At 37.8% G+C, this 20,231-nt stretch overlaps 2 protein-coding genes across 7 annotated transcripts; both read right to left on the bottom strand.

The window, feature by feature from the left end:
* Positions 1–1,491: 1,491 nt before the first annotated feature.
* Positions 1,492–2,439, bottom strand: LOC100728717 (olfactory receptor 8B3-like). The gene has a single exon (XM_003472582.2). It carries the CDS (start codon positions 2,437–2,439, stop codon positions 1,492–1,494), a length of 948 nt encoding a protein of 315 aa, XP_003472630.2.
* A 2,614-nt stretch (positions 2,440–5,053) lies between these two features.
* On the bottom strand, positions 5,054–20,123 carry LOC134477632 (endogenous retrovirus group K member 13-1 Env polyprotein-like). Of its 6 annotated transcripts, none has more exons than XM_063255982.1 (4): positions 19,922–20,123; positions 13,106–13,295; positions 10,870–11,050; positions 5,054–7,559 (listed from the first exon to the last, which is right to left on the bottom strand). In XM_063255982.1, exon 4 carries the CDS (start codon positions 7,554–7,556, stop codon positions 5,472–5,474), a length of 2,085 nt encoding a protein of 694 aa, XP_063112052.1. In that variant the 5' UTR covers positions 7,557–7,559; positions 10,870–11,050; positions 13,106–13,295; positions 19,922–20,123; the 3' UTR covers positions 5,054–5,471. The 6 variants fall into 6 exon arrangements, with proteins under 6 accessions (XP_063112052.1, XP_063112049.1, XP_063112051.1 ...); XM_063255979.1 differs by having other exon boundaries at positions 5,054–7,580; positions 10,870–10,994; XM_063255981.1 differs by having other exon boundaries at positions 10,870–10,994.
* Between the last annotated feature and the right edge of the window lie 108 nt (positions 20,124–20,231).

Below are 20,231 nucleotides of genomic sequence, written 5' to 3'. Positions count from 1 at the left end.
GATTTCATCTGAGGCCTGCTGAAGCATAGGTTTCATTACAAATTGCTTGTGTAACCCTTAACCTATTTCAATGAGCAGACGAAATGAAAATAAACCTTCAAAATAAAGGAGAGAAAAGAACGCTCTGGCTTCCAGGGATAACATTTCAGTGTTGTTTGTTGTTTTAATGTCATTCATTCTTTTCCCCTCTAAAGCCCTGATACTTACACTTGTTTCCTAATTCTTTTCCTATTAACCAAACTAATCCAATTCTCATCCTTTTGCTACACCACAAATACTGACTTCTTCTGTGTCCTTTGTCATCACGATCATTACTTCCTCTTAAACTCTGTGCTAACTCTTTGCTCCGCCTCACTTCTCAGTGCAGCAGACTTCCTAACATTGGTTAGGTCTCAGCTCCCATCCCAACCATCTCAAGGAAGTCCATTATCATCTGTTATGAAATACAGTTACTCTCTGTATCATCGCCTTAAAGTAAGACTGCATACATTTTGGATGTGTGCATTTGTGCTTTATTGTTTGTTCGTTATTTCTTTCTTCCACCTATCCACCTAAACTCTATCCCTACCTAAGTGTAGAGAATTAAGACTTTGAGGTAGCAGACATGTATTTTGTCTTCACCACCATTACAATTTTACACAGAAAAGAGACCTTGAATATTTTAATGTCTAAAACAGAATTCTCAGCCTACATTTGATGACCAGGTAAATCACACCATTTGTGTTATGCAAAACTCTAGGACAAAATGAGAGTGAAAATGTAAAGAACTAGCTACTGAACTGAAGGTGTTGAATTAAGATTGTAGAGTGTGCTTAAAGAACCCATCAAATTCCAGTGTGCGTAGCTGTTTAACATTTATAGCAAGCTGCTTACAAAGAAGACATAGCCCAACCTTACACCCACATTCTTGGCTGAAGTCTAAAAGCTGCCTGTAGCGCAGCTTCCCTTTGTCCTGTCTGCTATAAATATTTTACTTTCCTTACCTTAGGAACTGTAATCAGAGAAAAATCCTCAGCCTCTTTTTACATTACACATTAGAGACTAAAGTATGAACAAAAGTTAGAGTATCCGTGTCGTTGAAAAGCAAAGTACTCTCTGAAAACTAATGTTATTTAAACATTCAACAGAAACTTACCAAGTAAAAATTAAATTACCAAACTAAAGTGCAAGAAAATACAATGGCACAGTAATTTCAGATATGAATTCTTTTAAGTTTCACAATAACCATTTCTAGATTTATTATCGTGTACCACATTTGCACTTAACCTTACTAACCAGGAGAATGACATACTAAACAATCACATTACTTCTATTTAAAACAATAAATATGATCTTACCTGTATTACTTGGCCTAATGAAATGATTTATGTAACTCTTCAATTTTCTATATTTTAAATAATTTTCATATTTTGTTTACTTGCCATTTTCACCATAGTTTTATATTACATCAGTGCTAATTAATACGATAAAGATTGCAAAAATGGTTTCTATTTATGTACTAGTCCTTTTCTTCAAAATCTTTTTCAGTGCAATATGGACATCCTTGTTCCTCAAACTATAGATGAAAGGATTCATCATTGGGCCCATAACGGTATAAAAAACAGAGGATATTTTATCTTGATCCAGAGCCTCAGCAGGAGAAGGCATAAGGTACATGAACGCTGATGCTCCAAAGAAAAGAGAAACAGCGATGATGTGAGAGCTGCAGGTGTGGAAGGCTTTGGACCTGCCTTTTCTAGAATGGATACAGATAATATTGGAGAGAATCAAAGTATAAGAAATAAAGATGGTAAGACTGGGGCCTATGACATTGACACCCACCACAATGAACACCACTGCCTCATTGGTGGAGGTACTCGAGCAGGACAGCCTCAGGAGAGGAGGGATGTCACACACGTAATGATTGATGACATTGCTGTCACAGAAAGTGAGTCTCAGCATACACACTAGGTGGGCCAAGGCACCCACAAAGCCCATTGCATACACACCCACTGTCATCATGAAGCAGACCCTATGAGATACAATGGCCTTGTAAAGCAGGGGCATACAGATGGCCACATACCTGTCATAGGCCATGGATGTCAAAATATAACACTCATCTATTGCAAAGAAAGCAAAGAAAAAGAGCTGAGCCATGCACTCAGCATAAGGGATGATGTTTTGATTCACAAAACTCATCAGCATTCTCGGAGTTATGACTGAGGAGTAGCAGAGATCGATGAAGGAGAGGTGGAAGAGAAAGTAGTACATGGGAGTGTGCAGGTGAGGATTCAGACCTATGAGAACCATCAAGCCCAGGTTCCCCAGCATGGAGACCACATAGATTCCCAAGAAGAGGAAGAAGAGAGGCAGCTGGAGCTCTGGCTGTTGTGTTAAACCCAGAAGAACAAACTCAGTCACTGAAGAGCCATTGTGTGAAGCCATTCTTCCCTGCACCATTTCTGTGAAAACAAGAGAAGAAGCACAGAGTGACACTAAAATTAGGAAACTCCCTAACCAAATGCATTGTTATGAGAGCTGATTCAGGGAATTGGAGGGTGAGCTCGAGCCCATCCTTCCCTATGCCCTCGTTTTCTGCACTGTAGAACTAGACAGAAGGAGTGAGTAAAGATGAATATTAGGTAGAATATAGGAGGCGAATTCTGGAAGGAGGGATTTCAAGAAGCAGGAACAATGTTGGCCCTAGACCACCTCTGCCTCCATGGTCCTTCTTACACCCCAGTCAGTGACGATCTCAGCAGACAAGATTGAGGCAGTTCACAGGTTCACTGAACACAGCAGATGAATTCTGCAAGAAGAATATGAGAAGACATAAAATTGAGCACTCACCCTTTGGTGCCACAGCTTCAGTGGAAGGCTTCATTCTCCTCCTCTCTTTTCAGAGAGCTAAGTGGCTTTAATGAGTGTTACATGGTGCATAATAAAGGTATTTCATTTGTCATGATTGCTGTTGCTCAGGACATATTTTGACTGGGAGAGCCAGAACACAGCCCTGAGTTCCCCAGGCTTGAGAAGCCATGAGTTATTGATCATGATTTCTGGGGATGGATTTGCTCAAAACATCCTCTCTAGTGAAAGGCGTGGTAAGTAGCATGTACCAATCACAAAAGAGCCACCTTCTAGCAAGACCAAAGGGGTTTTTATGAGTGAAGAAAACCTAGGAACCTCATTCTATATTGGAAGACTTACATTTCCAGGTATTTTCTCAAGAGATCGGCTAAAAGAAATTACCTGTGCTGTGTTCACCAGCTAATTAATGATTCAATATTGGAAGCCTTATGTTTCCTGTTTTTTTCTCAAGGGATCAGCTAAAAGAAATTACCTGTGCTGTATTCGCCAGCTAACTAATGATTAAATATTGGAAGACTTACATTTCTTGGAAATTTTTCAAGAGATTAGCTGAAAGAAATTAGCTGTGCTGTATTGGCCAGCTAACTAATGACAATGACATTGTTTAATCAAAGCTATACCACTTTACATATATTGTGATTAACTCCCAAATAAGAACATCTCCAAACGGAAAATAAACCTTGTCTTCCATTCATAATGGACCATTGCTATTAATTATCACTAGCTTATATATGAAACAATTGTTTGTTTGATCTGTGTCTTCTCTCTGGATATGTACACTTAATTTGAATGTAAGCTCCATGACACCAGGTGTTTGTATATTTTCTTCATTAATTTTCCTGTATCTGCAAGAGCAATAAATGACTGCAAAAAAGTAAAACTATACCCATACCTATCACCGTGTACTAAATTAAAATCTAAATGGATCAAAGATCTGAATATTAAAACAGAAACACTAAATCTATTGGAAGATTGGGTAAAAACCTTGAAGACATAATGATAATTAGAGAATTAATGAACAGGAATCAAACCTCATGGGAACTACTTCCCAGAATCAATAACTGGGATCAGGGGTTATTAAAAAATTTCTGCATGTCCCAGGGAAATCTCCAGCTTAGTGAAAAGAAAACACACAAGCTGGGAAAAATCTTAACTAACTGTCTCTCAAACAAAGGACTTCTGTCTAAAACACACAAAGAATTTTAAAAAAATTCAGACCCCCAAAATTCAAAGATCCAATCCAAAAATGGGCATCTGAGATGCATATACACTTCTCAGATGAAGAAATACAAATGGCAAATAAATATATGAAAAAACATTCATCATCATTACTCATTAGAGAAATGCAAATTAAAACCACACTGAAATTCCATCTCACTCCTCAAAGAATGGCCAGGATCAAGAAGACTACCAATAAAAAATGCTAGAGAGGCTGTGGGCAAAAAGAACTCTCCTGCACTACTGGTGGGAGTATAGACTGGTGCAACAATTGTGGAGGTCAGTCTGGAGATGTCTCAAAACCTGGGATTGGAATTCCCATTTGTCGCAGCTATAGCACTTCTAAGCCTATTCCCAGAAGAAGTGAAAACATCATACCACAGTGATATATGTGCACCCATGTTTATAGCAGCACAATTTATAATAGTCAAATCTTGGAAACTATCCAATTGTCCATGAACTGAGGAAAGGATAAAAAATTGTGGCGTTTTTATACAATGGAGTACTACTCAGCTATAAATAATGATCACATTGAGATATTTATAAATAAATGGACGCAGCTTGAGATCATACTCATAAGTGAAATAAATCAAATTCACATGTATAAATACCGAGTAATTCTCTAGTGTAAGAAATGGTAAAAATATATAAAAGTATGTGGTAACCATGATTCCCCATTATATTGTTTTGATGCCTTATAATGTTGTCATTCATTAGTTGGAATGTTTTTATTCTGGATTGTTTGATTTTATTGTCTTTGATGGTATGAACAGTTATTTTGAAGAAAACAAGACATTATAATCGCTATTGCTAATTTAACATCAGCTTTTTTGAAGTCCCTTCAAGCTTTTGTTCTTTTGTCTCCACTGGTTTTGTGTCGTGAGTGTCTTAGAGCACTCTGAACTCCGGGAAAGGTAAACACGCACACACGCCTGATCAGGACACGGGGGGTACAGTGCTCGGAAAGGAAGACAGGACACGGCACTTTTACTGTCTGCACCGCGTTACACTGCACTGCACGCACAATCTTTATTTTAGGATTCATATATAGTAAACCCGATCAGTTCACAGAGCCCAGATAATTAAGTAGTGAAAAGGCATTCTTTGTGGCAAGCTACAACGTGACAGACTACAATGTTTATTCTAAAACTATCTAAGTGAAGTAAATAATCACAACCAGTTCTCATAACTTCTCTAGCCCAGGAAGAAATTCATTAGCTCAAGAATGTTGTTAATTTGTCTGCTGTTAGTGTCACAAAGGGTGGCCAGCCACTTCCTCAAGACTTCTGCAAAACAAAGCCAGCTCACAGTATGGATTCCAGAGGGTGAGGGGTCTCACTGAGAACAGGCATTCCTATTCTACCTCCTTCTCGCATACCAGGGCGGCTATTGTAAATTGCAGGTTAGAGGGGGTTGGGCCTACAAAGTGACACCTCATCCCCCACACTTCCTTCCTTTTTATTTTTTAACAACAATTTCCATAAGATCAGGTTATTAATAGTATTTTGTCTTATGTAGTAAAAATACACAAGAACTATGGCAATGAGAACTATAATTAAACTAAGTCCCATGCCACTTAAAGTGTGGGTTATGCTCTGCCAGATTCCTTTGGAATCTAATCCTTTCAAAGATTGAGCAAGCAATTGCGCGAATTGTGCCAGGGATTCATCATCATTTTGCTTTGCAAAATCCTTGTCAATTTGATTATGTAAAGATTCTATTTTCTCCTGGGCAGAGATGTTTCCATTTAGATACATTCTAATCACTTCCCATTCATGTTCTGTTTGATTATAAGGTCGTTGGGTTATACAGAAAGTAGTTGAATTCCAATCACATTTTAAAAACACTTGATGCTGAAGAGCCAATATTTTTCTACCCATCCATTTAACTGTTTGTTTAAGGAGGTCTATTTGTTGTCGTAGTTTGGCATTTATTTGCCACTGAGTTAACCAAAGTTCATGAGAATTTTTATGCCATAATTCTACAACATGTTTTTTTTGCAAAGAGGTTTGTAAAGCTATTTTTGAGACTGCTGCTAGGGAGGCTACAGTTATCAGACTTAACAGTACAGCAACCACTATTCCAATAAATCTTTTTGTATGTTTTAACAGATGTTTAAAAAATTTAGTAGTAACAGAAATTACTGGGTCTTGAGACCATGGTCGAGTTAAATTTACAGGCAACCAAATATGAGTTTTTTGTTGTAACAGCATAACTGTATAAGGCTTGGTGAAATTTAGTGTGCTATTTAAGCATGTAAACAATTGACAATTTAAACAAGTACAAGAAAAATGTGTAAAATTAAAAGTTCCCACTAAAAAGACATAAGGCAGAGGTGCACAAACAGTAATATTATACATTTTAAACCTAGTAAAATTATAAGTAGTAGATACAGATCGACTAGTCCCTGAATAGGAAACATTGTACAAGGTTACAGGTTGCATAGCGGCTGGAATCTTCCAAATATGATTTTGAAGGTGATGAGGGTATTCTTCGGCTGCAACAGCAGGGTTAGCGATTCCACCATCTCCCCACCACAAAAGAGACGTCTTCTGAGGAAATATAGGAGCTCCGTTAGTTATTTTCTTTGGATCTGGAAGACTATACACAACAGAGAGATTACATCTTGTCTCATTCCATTTAGCACATCCATTAACGAATTTTCCAAATGGTCCCCAAATAATATACCCATCAATATTTTTAGCAAATTTTCCCATACATAGTTGCCAAATTATGGGATTATAAGAAATATTTTTATAAGTGAATTCAGGGCATACAGGAAATGTATTTGTGTCAGGTGCTGTTAAATTTCTCCAGGTAACATTAAAGGTTTGAGCAGCCAAGGCTTGAAGCCTTGTCCTTTTGTTGCCTGCTTTTATTCCATGTTGAATCCAATACTGCCATCCCAGAGGGATGCAAGGCGGTTCCCCAATGCAAATAGGCCTTTGATTACCATAATAAGTAAAATTGAATAATGTCCCATCATCTTGATTGTGGGGGGTTAAATCAGCCCACGGTGCTGACAAAATTTCTCTAGGTGTGGTATAAAGTAAAATATCACTAGTTCCCCATTTTACAGGTTCTAATAAAGGGGGATTTGGAATATATGCCCAGTACGAATGTGGAGGTATCTCAGTCCCCGATGCAACGGTGAGCAAGGCACATAAAGCTAAAAACAAGTTTTCAGGGTTTAAAGGCTTTCCTGCTTGAAGGACAAGCCGTTGCCCTTCTATGGTCAATTTCTTTAATTGTCCCCATGTAGGGAGGGGATTTAAATTTGGTAGCTGTGAGCGACGGGATTTTCTTAGCTGTAATCTGGCCATGGCTGCGATAGGAACAAGCTCAGCATCTTCAGCCTCTAGCTGGTTTCGTGCTCGCTTCTGAAGGCACGGTTCCGGTTCCTTGGGGAGTTGTCTCCGGGGCTGGCGAACAGGGTCTGGAGGCGCGGATCCTGATCCATCGTCCAGGGACCCACTGCTGAATTCCATTTTCTGTGGAGATATAACCAAAACCTTTCCCCTTATAGAGCAGTGTGCCCTTCTCCCATTCAGCCTCTGGAGCTGTTTTAGTCCAAATAGGTTCATTAATCACATAAGGCTGTTGTTGCTGTTCGAAATGTCTTTCAGCTCTTGTTAATATTTCACCTTGTGGTAAATTGAGAAAATTTAAAATAAACAATGCTTGATGCAGTAATGTTTTTGGACTGTTTTGCAATTTAAACAGTATTGGTATCTGAATATCCTCCTGACTCCTCCTTTTTAATTTTTTAATTTGCAACTTAAGAGTGCCATGTGCTCTTTCAACAATAGCTTGACCCTGGGGGTTATATTTAATCCCTGTAATATGAATAATATTATGGAGATCACAAAATTGTTTAAATGTTCTGCTAGTATAAGCAGGTCCATTATCTGTTTTGATTTTAGAAGGAATTCCCATAACTGTAAAAGTCTCTAATAAATGTACAATAACATTTTTAGTGGATTCTCCCTGTTGAGCAGTAGCCCATAGAAATGAAGAATAGATATCAATAACTACATGTACATAAGAAAGCCGACCAAAAGAAGGTATATGTGTAATATCTATTTGCCATAACTCATTAGGTTGAGTTCCTCGAGGGTTGACACCTGCGGGAATAATTCTTAAATGTAATGGTCTACAAATAGGGCAGGCTTTTATAATCTGTTTAGCTTTTGTAAAAGGTATCTTATATTTAAGATGCAAATGTCCTGCATTCGCATGATTAAATTGATGTTCTTCAATGGGTGTGGTGAACATAACTAAGGAATCCACTGTATTGTTACCTGATACTAATGGTCCGGGTAACTGAGAATGAGAACGTAAATGAGTAATAAAATAAGAATGATTTCTTTTTTGAACATGTATTTGTAAATTTTGAAATAAAGACAATAAGGCAGGCTTATTAGAATATAACACAGCTGAATAGATATTTGTCACTACTCCAACAGAATAGGCTGAATCGGCTATTATATTAATAGGTTGGTTATGAAAATCTAAAAACACTTGCAATATAGCAAAAAGTTTATTTTGTTGTACAGAGTTAAAATTTGTCTGACGTACCCAGTAAGATTTTTGAGTCCAATATGTAGCTTTATTTTTAGATCCATCTGTAAATATAGTCAAAGCTTGTGGAATTGGCTGTACAGCTAATAAGGTATTAACCACAAATTGTTGACGTCTAAAAAAATCCCATAATTTACTTTTAGGAAAATGATATGAAAAAGTTCCCATGAAATCTGCTAAAGCAATTTGTAAGGTTTCAGTAATTGACAACAAATATTCCCATTGTTCCTTAGTTAAAGGGATAACTATATTGTTTGTATCTTCTCCTATCAAAGTTATAGAACGAGCTCTACCATTCATAATTAAAGCTGCAACCATGTCAATCTAAGGCATAACATTTTTAGATTGCTTAGTTTTAGTGAATACCCATTCTACTGGCATAGCATTTTGACCTAAAGCTGCAGAGGGATATTGAAAAGTATTAATAATATATAAAGTTAGAGGCAATTTAGGATCAATCCTAATTAAAAATGCATCTTTAATTTGTTGTTCTACAAACTGTAATTCTTGCTCTGCTTTTGTTGTTAAAGAACGAGGGCTGGATGGATCTGAAGAGCCCTGTAGAGTAGCAAACAAATGTTGTAATGCATGGGTAGGAATACCTAGTGTGGGACGAAGCCAATTAATATCCCCTAATATTTTTTGAAAATCATTTAAAGTGGATAACTTATCTCTCCTAATAGACATTTTTTGTGGAATCACCTTTTGTCTAGTAAGAATATATCCCAAATAATGACTAACTTCTTTCTTTTGAATTTTATCTTGTGCTATTACCAATTAAAACATTTTAAAGACTGTTCCTTTTTAGATTGTCAATTAGTCCACGTGTTTGCCATGATTTTAGCAAACAGTTGCATTCTCCTAGATTCTGAATTTAAATCTTTACATTGTTTTATAAAACTGTCAATCGTTCCAGTATCTTTTATTGGAATTAAAGCCCTTTTGCATTCATCATTAGCATTTTCAAAAGCTAACATTTTTAAGAGATGCTCTTGTAAGTCTTGTCCCACTACTGTTTTTTCTATAACATTTTGAAGTCTTGCAACGAACTCAACATACGGTTCATTGGCTCCTTGCAGAACTTTAGCCCAAGATCCATATTTTGATCCTTTAGGCCGTATTTTATCCCAAGCTTCTAAAGCAATACTTTTTAATTGAGCATGAATCTCTCTTGGAGCTCCTGCCTGATGCTCAACAGTATCAAAGAAACCTGTACCAGAGAGCATGGGATAAGAAATGAGTCTAATATTAGGATCTCGATCGTCAGCATTTTGCCTTGTCTTTTCTGCACAACCTTCCATAAACCACATGTGCCACTGTAAATATTCTGGCTCTTTTAAAAGAATTTTGGCCAAGGCTTTCCAATCATAAGGAGCAAGATTACCATACTGATCTGCTACCGATGTTATTAATTCTCTAGTGTAATGAGCCTGAGGGCCATAAAGGGTTACAGCCTTTTTTAATTTTGCTAAATCATCCATATTAAATGCTTCCCATCTAGGGGGAACTGCCTCTCCATCTATTGGCTGCGGCCTGATTACAGGGAAAGCAAAGGCAGGCTTTTCCTCATCAGAATCCCCTAATTTTGGTAGATCAGCCAAAGCTAGCTTGGCTTTACTCCAATTAGGGTTAGATGGAGGAGGTGCAGAGGGAGCTATAGGCGGCTTCTGCTTAACAGAGAGTTGTTTCACCTCTTGTGTTAAATGCTGTATAGCCTGTAAAATTGGGCGATTGTCATAATTTGATATTGCTGCGGCAGCTAAAGCTGAGTCGGCTGTAGCGGATTTTACTTTCAGTTTGGACGCCTTTTCACTACTTAAAGCGATAGCGTCATTTTGAACTACATTCTGCTCCTCCTCTGTGAGGGGCAATTCCTGAATAACTGGCTTAATTTCTAGTTGAAGATTTTCTACAATATGTTCATCTTCCATAGCTTTTAATAAAGAGTACACAACCGACCAAATAGCCCAAAAACGTAAAGGAATCTTTTCCTCCTGTTGCATAGCCCTTTCTATACTAACCCTTGCCTTCCTCCATACTTCTACATCCAAAGTTCCTTCATCTGGAAACCAAGGATTATATTCTTTAATTGTATCAATACACATATCCAAGTCAGCTGACCTGAGCGATATGCCATATATAGATAATAAATGTTTAAGAATTTTTAAGAAAGGAGAGGAAGCAGATTGTCCCATTTCCCCGTAATAAAATTATACTTACCTTCCTAAGCGACCTTCGGAGTCCCTGAATTCGGGCGCCACTTGTCGTGAGTGTCTTAGAGCACTCTGAACTCCGGGAAAGGTAAACACGCACACACGCCTGATCGGGACACGGGGGGTACAGTGCTCGGAAAGGAAGACAGGACACGGCACTTTTACTGTCTGCACCGCGTTACACTGCACTGCACGCACAATCTTTATTTTAGGATTCATATATAGTAAACCCGATCAGTTCACAGAGCCCAGATAATTAAGTAGTGAAAAGGCATTCTTTGTGGCAAGCTACAACGTGACAGACTACAATGTTTATTCTAAAACTATCTAAGTGAAGTAAATAATCACAACCAGTTCTCATAACTTCTCTAGCCCAGGAAGAAATTCATTAGCTCAAGAATGTTGTTAATTTGTCTGCTGTTAGTGTCACAAAGGGTGGCCAGCCACTTCCTCAAGACTTCTGCAAAACAAAGCCAGCTCACAGTATGGATTCCAGAGGGTGAGGGGTCTCACTGAGAACAGGCATTCCTATTCTACCTCCTTCTCGCATACCAGGGCGGCTATTGTAAATTGCAGGTTAGAGGGGGTTGGGCCTACAAAGTGACACCTCATCCCCCACAGTTTTGTCATGTTTTATCTTACTGGATTTTATTATATGTGAAAGTATAAACAAACTTTTTATAGACAAGGAGATAATATAGAAACCATTGTTTGTTTTCTGTTAGTGGGTTCTAAATACTCTGTGTTACTTCCATTCTCTTGATTGGTTTTACATTGTCTTTTTATGTTTGATGCTAGAGTATATCAACATATACTGAAATATTTCAAGGAAAGAGTCACTATGGTAACTACTGTTATGTCGGGTTGTCTTGTGGTGAAACACTATGTTGCTTAAAATTTCCCTGTTCTGATCTGTGTTGTTTTATGTCCTCTTTTATCTTTATCTCCTTTTTTAAATAAAATAAGCAACAAATAACATGTGGAGCAGGTGCTCAATGATGTTATAAAGGAGAATGAATGAAGAGCATTTTCTCATTTTTTTTCTATGACATATACTAGAAAGTACAAACTCCCTGTATTCCACTGGTGAAAGCTTACTGTGACAATACTTCTATTTTTAGGTAAAAAAATATGGAACAAAAGAACTTAGTAAAACAGGCAGGGGCCACTGCTATACTCTCAGATGCAGTCTGAGGGCAAGCTGTGTGAGAATTACTGACCTCCTTTGAAAAAATAACTATACAGTGTAAGTTTCTCCATCGTTAAAATCACTGGGAACTTGCGCATCCTCTAGGATATGTCTAGTGTCTCTCATCAAAGGACAGCAGCATAGACACGGCCCAGAGACAGGCTTGCATTAGTGCAATGTAAGAAGTACACAAATGTCCAGGTCTGCCCCTGTGGGAGAATATTGGAAGCCACACAAGGTTTTTTATTCTTTATTTTGGAAAGAATAGAAACTTCTGTGAATTAATATTGGTGTGGTGAGTGGTTCTGAGAAAGTCATATGCAGAAATTCTATCCAGGGGAGATTCAGGAAAATGTATCAGAAAGCAGATAGAATTAGGTCATAAAATGTCTCAGATTACTGCCTTGTGTGCTTCAGAGAAAACTCAGGAAAACTAAAAATATTAGTTTAATTTATATATTCCGTTTCAAATAAGCATCTAAGCCAATAGGAAGATGTGTACATAATGCTAAGCGGAGCTCAGGAGAAAGGACAGAGGATGGAAAATCATTCAAAGATCATTTCCATGGATATTTAACCAATAGGGCTGGAAAACTTCAAGAGAGAAGATACAGGAAAAATAAAAAGCCAAGGAAAATGGTTTTAAAAACCTTAAATTATAGATTTGATACTTGAGCTAATAAAAATTCCTGCAACCACTAAAATTAGTTCCAATTTCCACTTTCAAATTTCCCCAAATTACTAAGGAACCAAAAGTGCCTGAAGATAAATGTGAAACGTGTCCCCCAAGACCAAATTCCTCAGTCATGGTAATGGTGAAGACTGTGGTGATCAATACTTGTGTTCTCTATGAAATATGGAGTATTTTGCTTAGGGGATGCAAGAGCATGAAGTGCTCTCCCGAAGGTCCCATTATATTGAATCACACTGAAAGAGCAATTTATGTCAAGTCCCAAGCCAACGCTCAGGATGAAGGTCATTTTCACATTCCATCCTTCCAGTATTCACAGGAAAAATATAGAATAGACATACAAGGACTCCAAGCTGTCCTCACCTTGCAAATCTTCTCCTATTCTTCCTTGTTTTCTTCTCATGATGATCCCATTGCCGCAATTCATTTATAACCAAGCAAGTGAAATGAGCATGATTCTCATCAACTGTACAACAGCATCTTTTCTCATTCTGAATATTTAGGTCCAGTGAGTTTGACTTTGTCGATGACAGAGAAAATTTAACTCAAAAAGCTGTATTAGCAATATTAGCAAGGATGCAGAAAATAAAAACAGACACATAACTAAATGAAATTTCAACCTGAAAGGTTATGTCACACTGAACTAATCTGCGACAAATACCCAGAAACTCTAGCTCATGTGTTTTTAAATTTGAATGTATGTGATTGAGATAAAATGAGAAAATTCAAACTCCAAGTGCCAGAAAATGAAAAGAAACAGAAAATGCAATTCCATATACCTGGCCTGGTGACTGGGATCCCAACTACCACTTGTGATCAGCTGCTGAGTAAATCTAAGGCGGCTCCCAGGTGACTGCACCTTGAGAAGGGTCGGACCAGCGTCTGCAGGTTACTGAGTTACTTAACAGGTGTGCAGTTGTAGTAAGGTAGAGAGATCAATATGGTCTGGTCTTAATAAAGATGCCTGGGCTTCAGAAAATCTAAAAGAGCCAAGAAACCCCTATCAAATGAACTAGAAGTGGGAGACGAAGCACGTGGAAAAGGAAGGGAATTGAAACTCAGCTAAGTGTCAGATGACCTCAGCAGCAGCTACCTATGCAGGCCTTGGCTTCTAGGTCTTAAAATTAATGGAGACCTGCTGGTTTTAGTATGAATGAATATTTATAAAAACATGCTTTTTAGTGAAGAAAGAAGATGTAAAAGCACAGGCCCGGCATGCACACATTATATAAACATGTTATGTAACATTTTTAGCATACAGAACTGGACAGATTATTATTATGGACAGGCATGGAGAGCAGAAGTTTAAAAGTGCACTCAGCACTGCACACCAAATAACAGCATTTGTCTCCAGCTCTGAGGTGGGATAAGGGAAGGAGCCAGGTGAGGGAGAAAGAGAAAAGGAAAGGGAGGAAAGAAGAAAATACAAAAGATCTTATTCTGAGCTTTGTTATTTTTGATACAGAGCCTCTCTGTGCTGTCCAGTTTGGTACCAAACTCTTTGACCCAGTGATCCTCCTGCTTCAGCCTCCTCTATAGCTGAAACTACAAGTGTATGCCATTGAATTTCTTAATCTAATTTTAATATTTAATTTATTTTCATTTCTATCCAGTAAGTACTATGCTCCTAAGGATTAAAGATGGTTAACTACAAGAAATTGGGAGCACTCAAGATTTCAGAATAAAGCTGGACAGAAATGCATACCTTAAATGTAAGGCAAAGAAATTAGACACCCCCTTCACTTTTTTTCCCCTAATCTGGGTAGATTTCAAACACTCCCAGTGAAGACCAACTTGAGATGGTACATAATAGGCAATAATTAATATTAACAAACTGACCCAAAATAAATTGAGAGTCTGTCCTAGGCCGACCTCACTTCTGGTGAGATCCACGGGTGGTCTAAGGACAGATGAATCTTCAGGCCTCCACCAGAGCTGACACTAGCATTGTGTGGAGTTCTGGTGCAGCAAAGCAGGACAACATGGTGGCTGATGAGTGGACTTGTGCAAACTCCGTCTAGCTAGGTAGTCCAATTAGTAGATAAGCACCAGTTAACCGTGATCTGTTCCTCTGTGCTTTCCCAAAAATGCAGTGTCCCTCAATTTCTGAACCTTGACGGAAACAGCAGGTCACCTCCACTGCTCTCTGCAGCGACCAGCACACCCCCAATCAAGCAGTGCACCTAATAAGACGCAAAGGCATTGTGCCTCCAGGTCTCAGCTTGTCTTTTAGGTGTGACCACTATGGTTCCCTTGTAACTTAAATACACCTCTTGTCTGTGTTTTACTCTGTCATTATTCCCTTAACTGCAGACCAGTGGTCCTGGGCCAGTACATGGATAACTGGTGCCCATCATGGGGCATCATAGTCTGGTAGGGGAGGCCACTGTGAGTGACCACTGCTTGAGAGCAGAGACAAGGACAAAACATCACAATATGAACAACAGGGACAGCAGAAGAGTGACATAAGTGACTACTCACAGACTCTAGTAGGTTTTCAACAGGGCTTAAAAATTAGGCAACATTATATGTGTATACCTACAAGTTGTTCTTTTGTTTCAAACACTTTCTTTTCCTTTTATAATTACAATATATATTATAATTTTTGATCTTATTACTCTTTCAGTTTTTTATTATTATTTATTTTTTACCCTAGAGGGACCATATGGTATTTACAAATGTGTGTCTGATTTATTTCACTTGTGAAGGTAATCTCAATTTGCCTCCATTTACCTATAAAAGCCTCAAGATTATTCCTTTTTATAGCTGAATAATATTCTGTTGTATAAAAATACCACATTTTTTCATCCTTTCTGTGGTTGATCGGCATTTTGGTTTTTGATGTTACTTTGTGAGTCTTGAAGTTAATTTAATTAAAAAAATTATTGAAATCTGGGCATTGAGTTTGGGACAGTGGTTTATCTTTCTGGAAGAGGGTGGGTGATGGATGTGAGCAATTGTGTGTGGCAATTCTATCCTCTCATGGCTGGTAATGTAAAATGCTACCTTTGGTCCTGCGTCTCGTAGGTGGATTCTGGCCTGGGCAGTTGCCCTTCCAATAACGTGTGTTAAAGCAAGGGTTGTTCTCCCATCCGAAATGAAGCTGATGTTTTCCCTGTTATGACTCACCATGATCTTTCTTCTTTCCCTTTTCACTGCATTCAGGCCACAAGCATACTGGGCGGTGCCCCCACTGGGTCTCCCCTCTTCAGTGAATCCATCATCCACCCTCAGAACTATGCTAAGCAAATCACTGGGCCAATCCAGTGTCACACAGCCAGGACCAAGGCAAGTCCAAAAAGCCCCACCCATGAGTGCCTGAGACTTTGGGGAGGTGATCCAGATACAAACCAGGACACTTCCACAAAGATTAGCAGATGAAACTTCTTATCTAGCTTTTTAGTTTTTAAATAATTCATTTGGGTTTTTTAAGAGTGCTATAATAGAAACTTTACTATGACAAGTTAGCTCAACAACATGTGGGAAACAGGACAGGTTTCCATCATGGGAAAGTCATTTGTGCACACCGGCATGTTGGAAAAACAGTTACCTCTCACTGCACAATCTGCCAGAACTTCCCAAAGAGTATGCACTCTCCAGGACTGTAGAGAAGACAGCCTGAGAGGATGCAGTTGAATGATCAGCACTTACTGCTTCTCAATTCTGTCAGTATCAGTGAAGCTGGAGACCTCACTTGGTTAAAAACCAAATTTTCTGCAAACGTTCAAGGACATTTCAGTAGACTAAAGCCCATCATGTGAAGGAAGGTGGGAGAGAGTGAGGACGGGGCTGAGAGAAGACTTGTCTCTGAGAACTTGATTTGACAGTTAGCAGGGAGCTCCTTTCTATAGAGGATCACAGTCTCCAGATTCTGCTTCATATTAAGAAGTCATGTCCAGTATTTGTCAAAATAGAACCCCAAACAAAAAAAAAAAACACCCTACTGCCAATTTGGCAGAAAATCTGACTTTCTGCCAATGAAATCACCAGGAATTCCTTTGGAGTTAGAGTTACAGACCTTGAGCTCCCAATTAGCCCAAACCATCAACATGCCTTCAGGGTTTTCCCTGGATTCCTCTCTGCACCTTTCTGATCTCAAATCACAATATTCCAAAAGGCTTACAGGTGTGGCCTTTCCCCATGCAGACAGCACAATGTGCTTCCTGCACGCATCTAAGATCCCTCTGTAAACTGAAGATCTCATTTTACTTAATGTCCAGCTCAATGTCAGGAGTTCTCTCTTATAAAATCTTTTCCTCCCCTCTGTTCAAGGGAGTCTCACTCTGTGAAACATTTTTTAATATTCATCCTTCTCAGGTACAATTCAGAATCAAGACATCTACATTAAATACACCTGTGTGCTCCTCCCAGCTCTACAGTTACTGAGGATGATGCTCAAGACACACATCTTCTCTAAGCCTCCCTGTTATCCTTTGATAAATGGAAAGTATTCTAACACAGAATATTAATTTTTTTAATATCAGGAGAACAGCACTTAGAATCATACCTGTGACTAGAATAGATTTGTTGTTGCACGTTTTTCTTTGCAATATACTGTGATCCTATTTGAAACCCTGTCAGATCCACTTGATGGTGCTAAATAACTTCTTGTTGAATTAAGATTCTTAGTGAGTAATTTCACAGCACGAAGCCAGAAAAATCATACCAGAAAATGAAAATGAGTCAAAGTATCTATGGTAACACCCTCCCCGTATTTGGTTTGGTTCAAGCCCAGTTTTGTAGGCCTCCAGGCAGAATTTTCAAGGGACTCACATCCAGCAGAAGCAGATACCACTTGGCCCTAGAATGAATGATCCCTTCCCTGGCACAAGTAATTAGAAATATGGCATTGACAAATCCAAAATAGCTTCTTGTTCTATTTATGATTTTTTTTATTGAGTAGAAAAAAAGAATGAGAATGATGGTCTGAAGTAGTAGCATCACTCTTTTAGATTCAGGATCACTTTATGTCTTAGAAATAAATGAGAAACTTCTAAGAGCTAGTTTCTATGGGTCTAATTGAGCTACATTTCTGTCTCTCCAAAATTGTAACAAAAAGTTTTAAAATATTTATTTTAGAAGTAGCAGTGGACAGTCATGGTCCTGCATACCTGTAATCCTAGGACTCAGAAGGCTGAGACAGAAAGATCTCTGCAAGTTTGGGGCCAGCCTGTACTGCAAAATAAGACACTATTTCCAAAAATCAACAAACTATAAGGAAAAAAGCAAAGAATAAAATATAATAAAAGAGTGTTAAATAATATATAATATATAAATATATTATTATAAAATAATATATTGTGAAAAATTATTTTTATAAGGCATGCTAAAAATTTAGTGAGAAGAGTTGCTTTTGTTTGCTTTGTAAATGCGTCAATTAAATTTTCTGCTTTTATAGAAGCCAAGTGTATTTTCTACCTGGATTTGTATTTCATTGTTTGTGATATGTTATTTTGATTAAAATATGTGCACAAAAGTTGCCTCCATATTTAAATGGAAAACAAGAGACCCAAAGACTGTTGCAAGCTGGGTGTGGTAATGCATGAGTTTTAAACAGGCACCCTGAAGGCTCTGGCACAACACTGTATTTTGGAGTCCAGCCTGGACACTGTGGTAATTCACTGAGAACCTGTTAAAAATAACAATAATATATATATATATATATATATAGATGTAAGCATACCTAGTCCAGGATGTAGTTCAGTGCAAAGGCATCATGGTTTATTCAATCCCCAATGCCAAAAAACAAAATTACCTACAAATTAGATCTGAAATATAGCCATGAAACTTTCCTACTCTCACTTTAAAAATCCATTGGTATGTCTTACTATCTGAGCAGATCTTTCACCAAGATGATCAAAAAATAATTCATTGATTATTTGTAAAATATTGGTTCACTTGAATTTTGCAGAACTTCAAAATGGTTGTGCCTTTAATTTACAATGTATAAAGCTCCCATTTGTTAATGTTGCCAATAAGATCATGTGAAAAATTTAACCACTGAGAGGCTGCATAGCTAGTGGTGAAAGAAAAGAATTTCCAATTTTTGCATGAAAGTTCAAAATTTTATCATTGTCCATGTTTTCTGTCAATTATTTCCCTGACATGACAGGCTTCATGAATTCATTTGAGAAAATAACCCAGCCTGAATCACCACAGTTTTTCTATCATTTATTTTTCCAAGTAGTGAGGTAGCATAACAAAGAGGCTTGTTAAGGTCACTCTGCAAAAAAACAACCACATGAGTGCTTTACACTGCAGTCTGCACAGGATTTTATCATGCGCAATTCCACAGCAACACATAATAATATAAGATGTAAAAGCAAGTGTTGAGATTTAATAAAATACCTGATTCTGCTTCATAAGATCATTCTTAAAACTACTGGGCATTCTGATTTAATTATGAGTTCATAGCAAAGAAGAATACACTGATTGGTATATTGTTAACAGTGTTGAGTTGATGTGAGGCCTGAGGCTAAGGAAGGCAGTTTATTGAAAAATTATATTAAAGACACAGATATGGGGAATCTTTTCCTCCCAGAATGGACCCAGTGCAGATCTTTTCCCCTCCTGCTTGAATTTCTTATTAAGAGTACAACAGCAGTTTCTTTAGGGAAAGCTTATTCTTCCTGTTGTATAAAAAGCATGGTTATTGAGCCTGCACTTTCTGATATTTCCCTTTAAATTTGGTCATTTTTAGAAAGGGTCAGCAAGCTAGGAAACAGAATTCCCACTCATCCTTGAGACCAATTCATTAAAACACTTAAACAAATTTCAGAAGACTGGATCTTTCAGCTCTGAAGCTCTTTTTCAATCATAATATTGAAAACAACTTACAACTTTTAACCTACTGACTAAAGAAATAAAATTTTTCTTCTTTCCTCACAATTTTTTAAATTTTTTAACAGGTGCTTTATCATATAACATTAACGGAACTGATGATCTTATCAAAGAACTAAACACAACACCAAAGATCACTCTGTTCAAGAAGCACTAAGACTCCCAGCTGACAGTTCCCTTTGGCGTGTCTTATAGCCCTCAGTCTTTGGGAACTCATTGTCAGTATACATGGGAATCAGGGTGAAGAGAAAAGTGCATTAATGAGATCATTTAAAGGAATGTTAAAAGCTAACTATCTTTTACAAGACAGGATTGGGCAGATTCCAAAGCTGTTCTTACCTTGAAAATTGGTAAGACTGGTGAAGAAGACACTGTCAAATGAAGTGGTGAGGGAGTAATCTAAATAAATTCATTCTAACACATGTTGGGTTGTACAACTCTGGAATCATTTGCTTAAATTCTCTTTGTCTTCATCTCCCTCCTGAAAGACACTCTCCTCATTGCAGAGTTGCTGTAAGCATAAATAAAGCAATACACATGCAATTCCATTTGCCAAAAGATATCCTGCCTTCTAAAGTAACCCACTAAAAATAGATATAAATAGAAACAATATCACCTACTCTCTCTCAGTTCATTGATAAGAAAGCTT

The sequence above is a fragment of the Cavia porcellus genome, unplaced genomic scaffold (genome assembly GCF_034190915.1).
Source record: "Cavia porcellus strain 051 isolate PalLab524CR breed Dunkin Hartley unplaced genomic scaffold, mCavPor4.1 scaffold_9, whole genome shotgun sequence".
NCBI classification, from domain to species: domain Eukaryota; kingdom Metazoa; phylum Chordata; class Mammalia; order Rodentia; family Caviidae; genus Cavia; species Cavia porcellus.
Note: the sequence above shows the minus strand (reverse complement) of the source record. Positions and strands in the feature narration are given on the sequence as shown.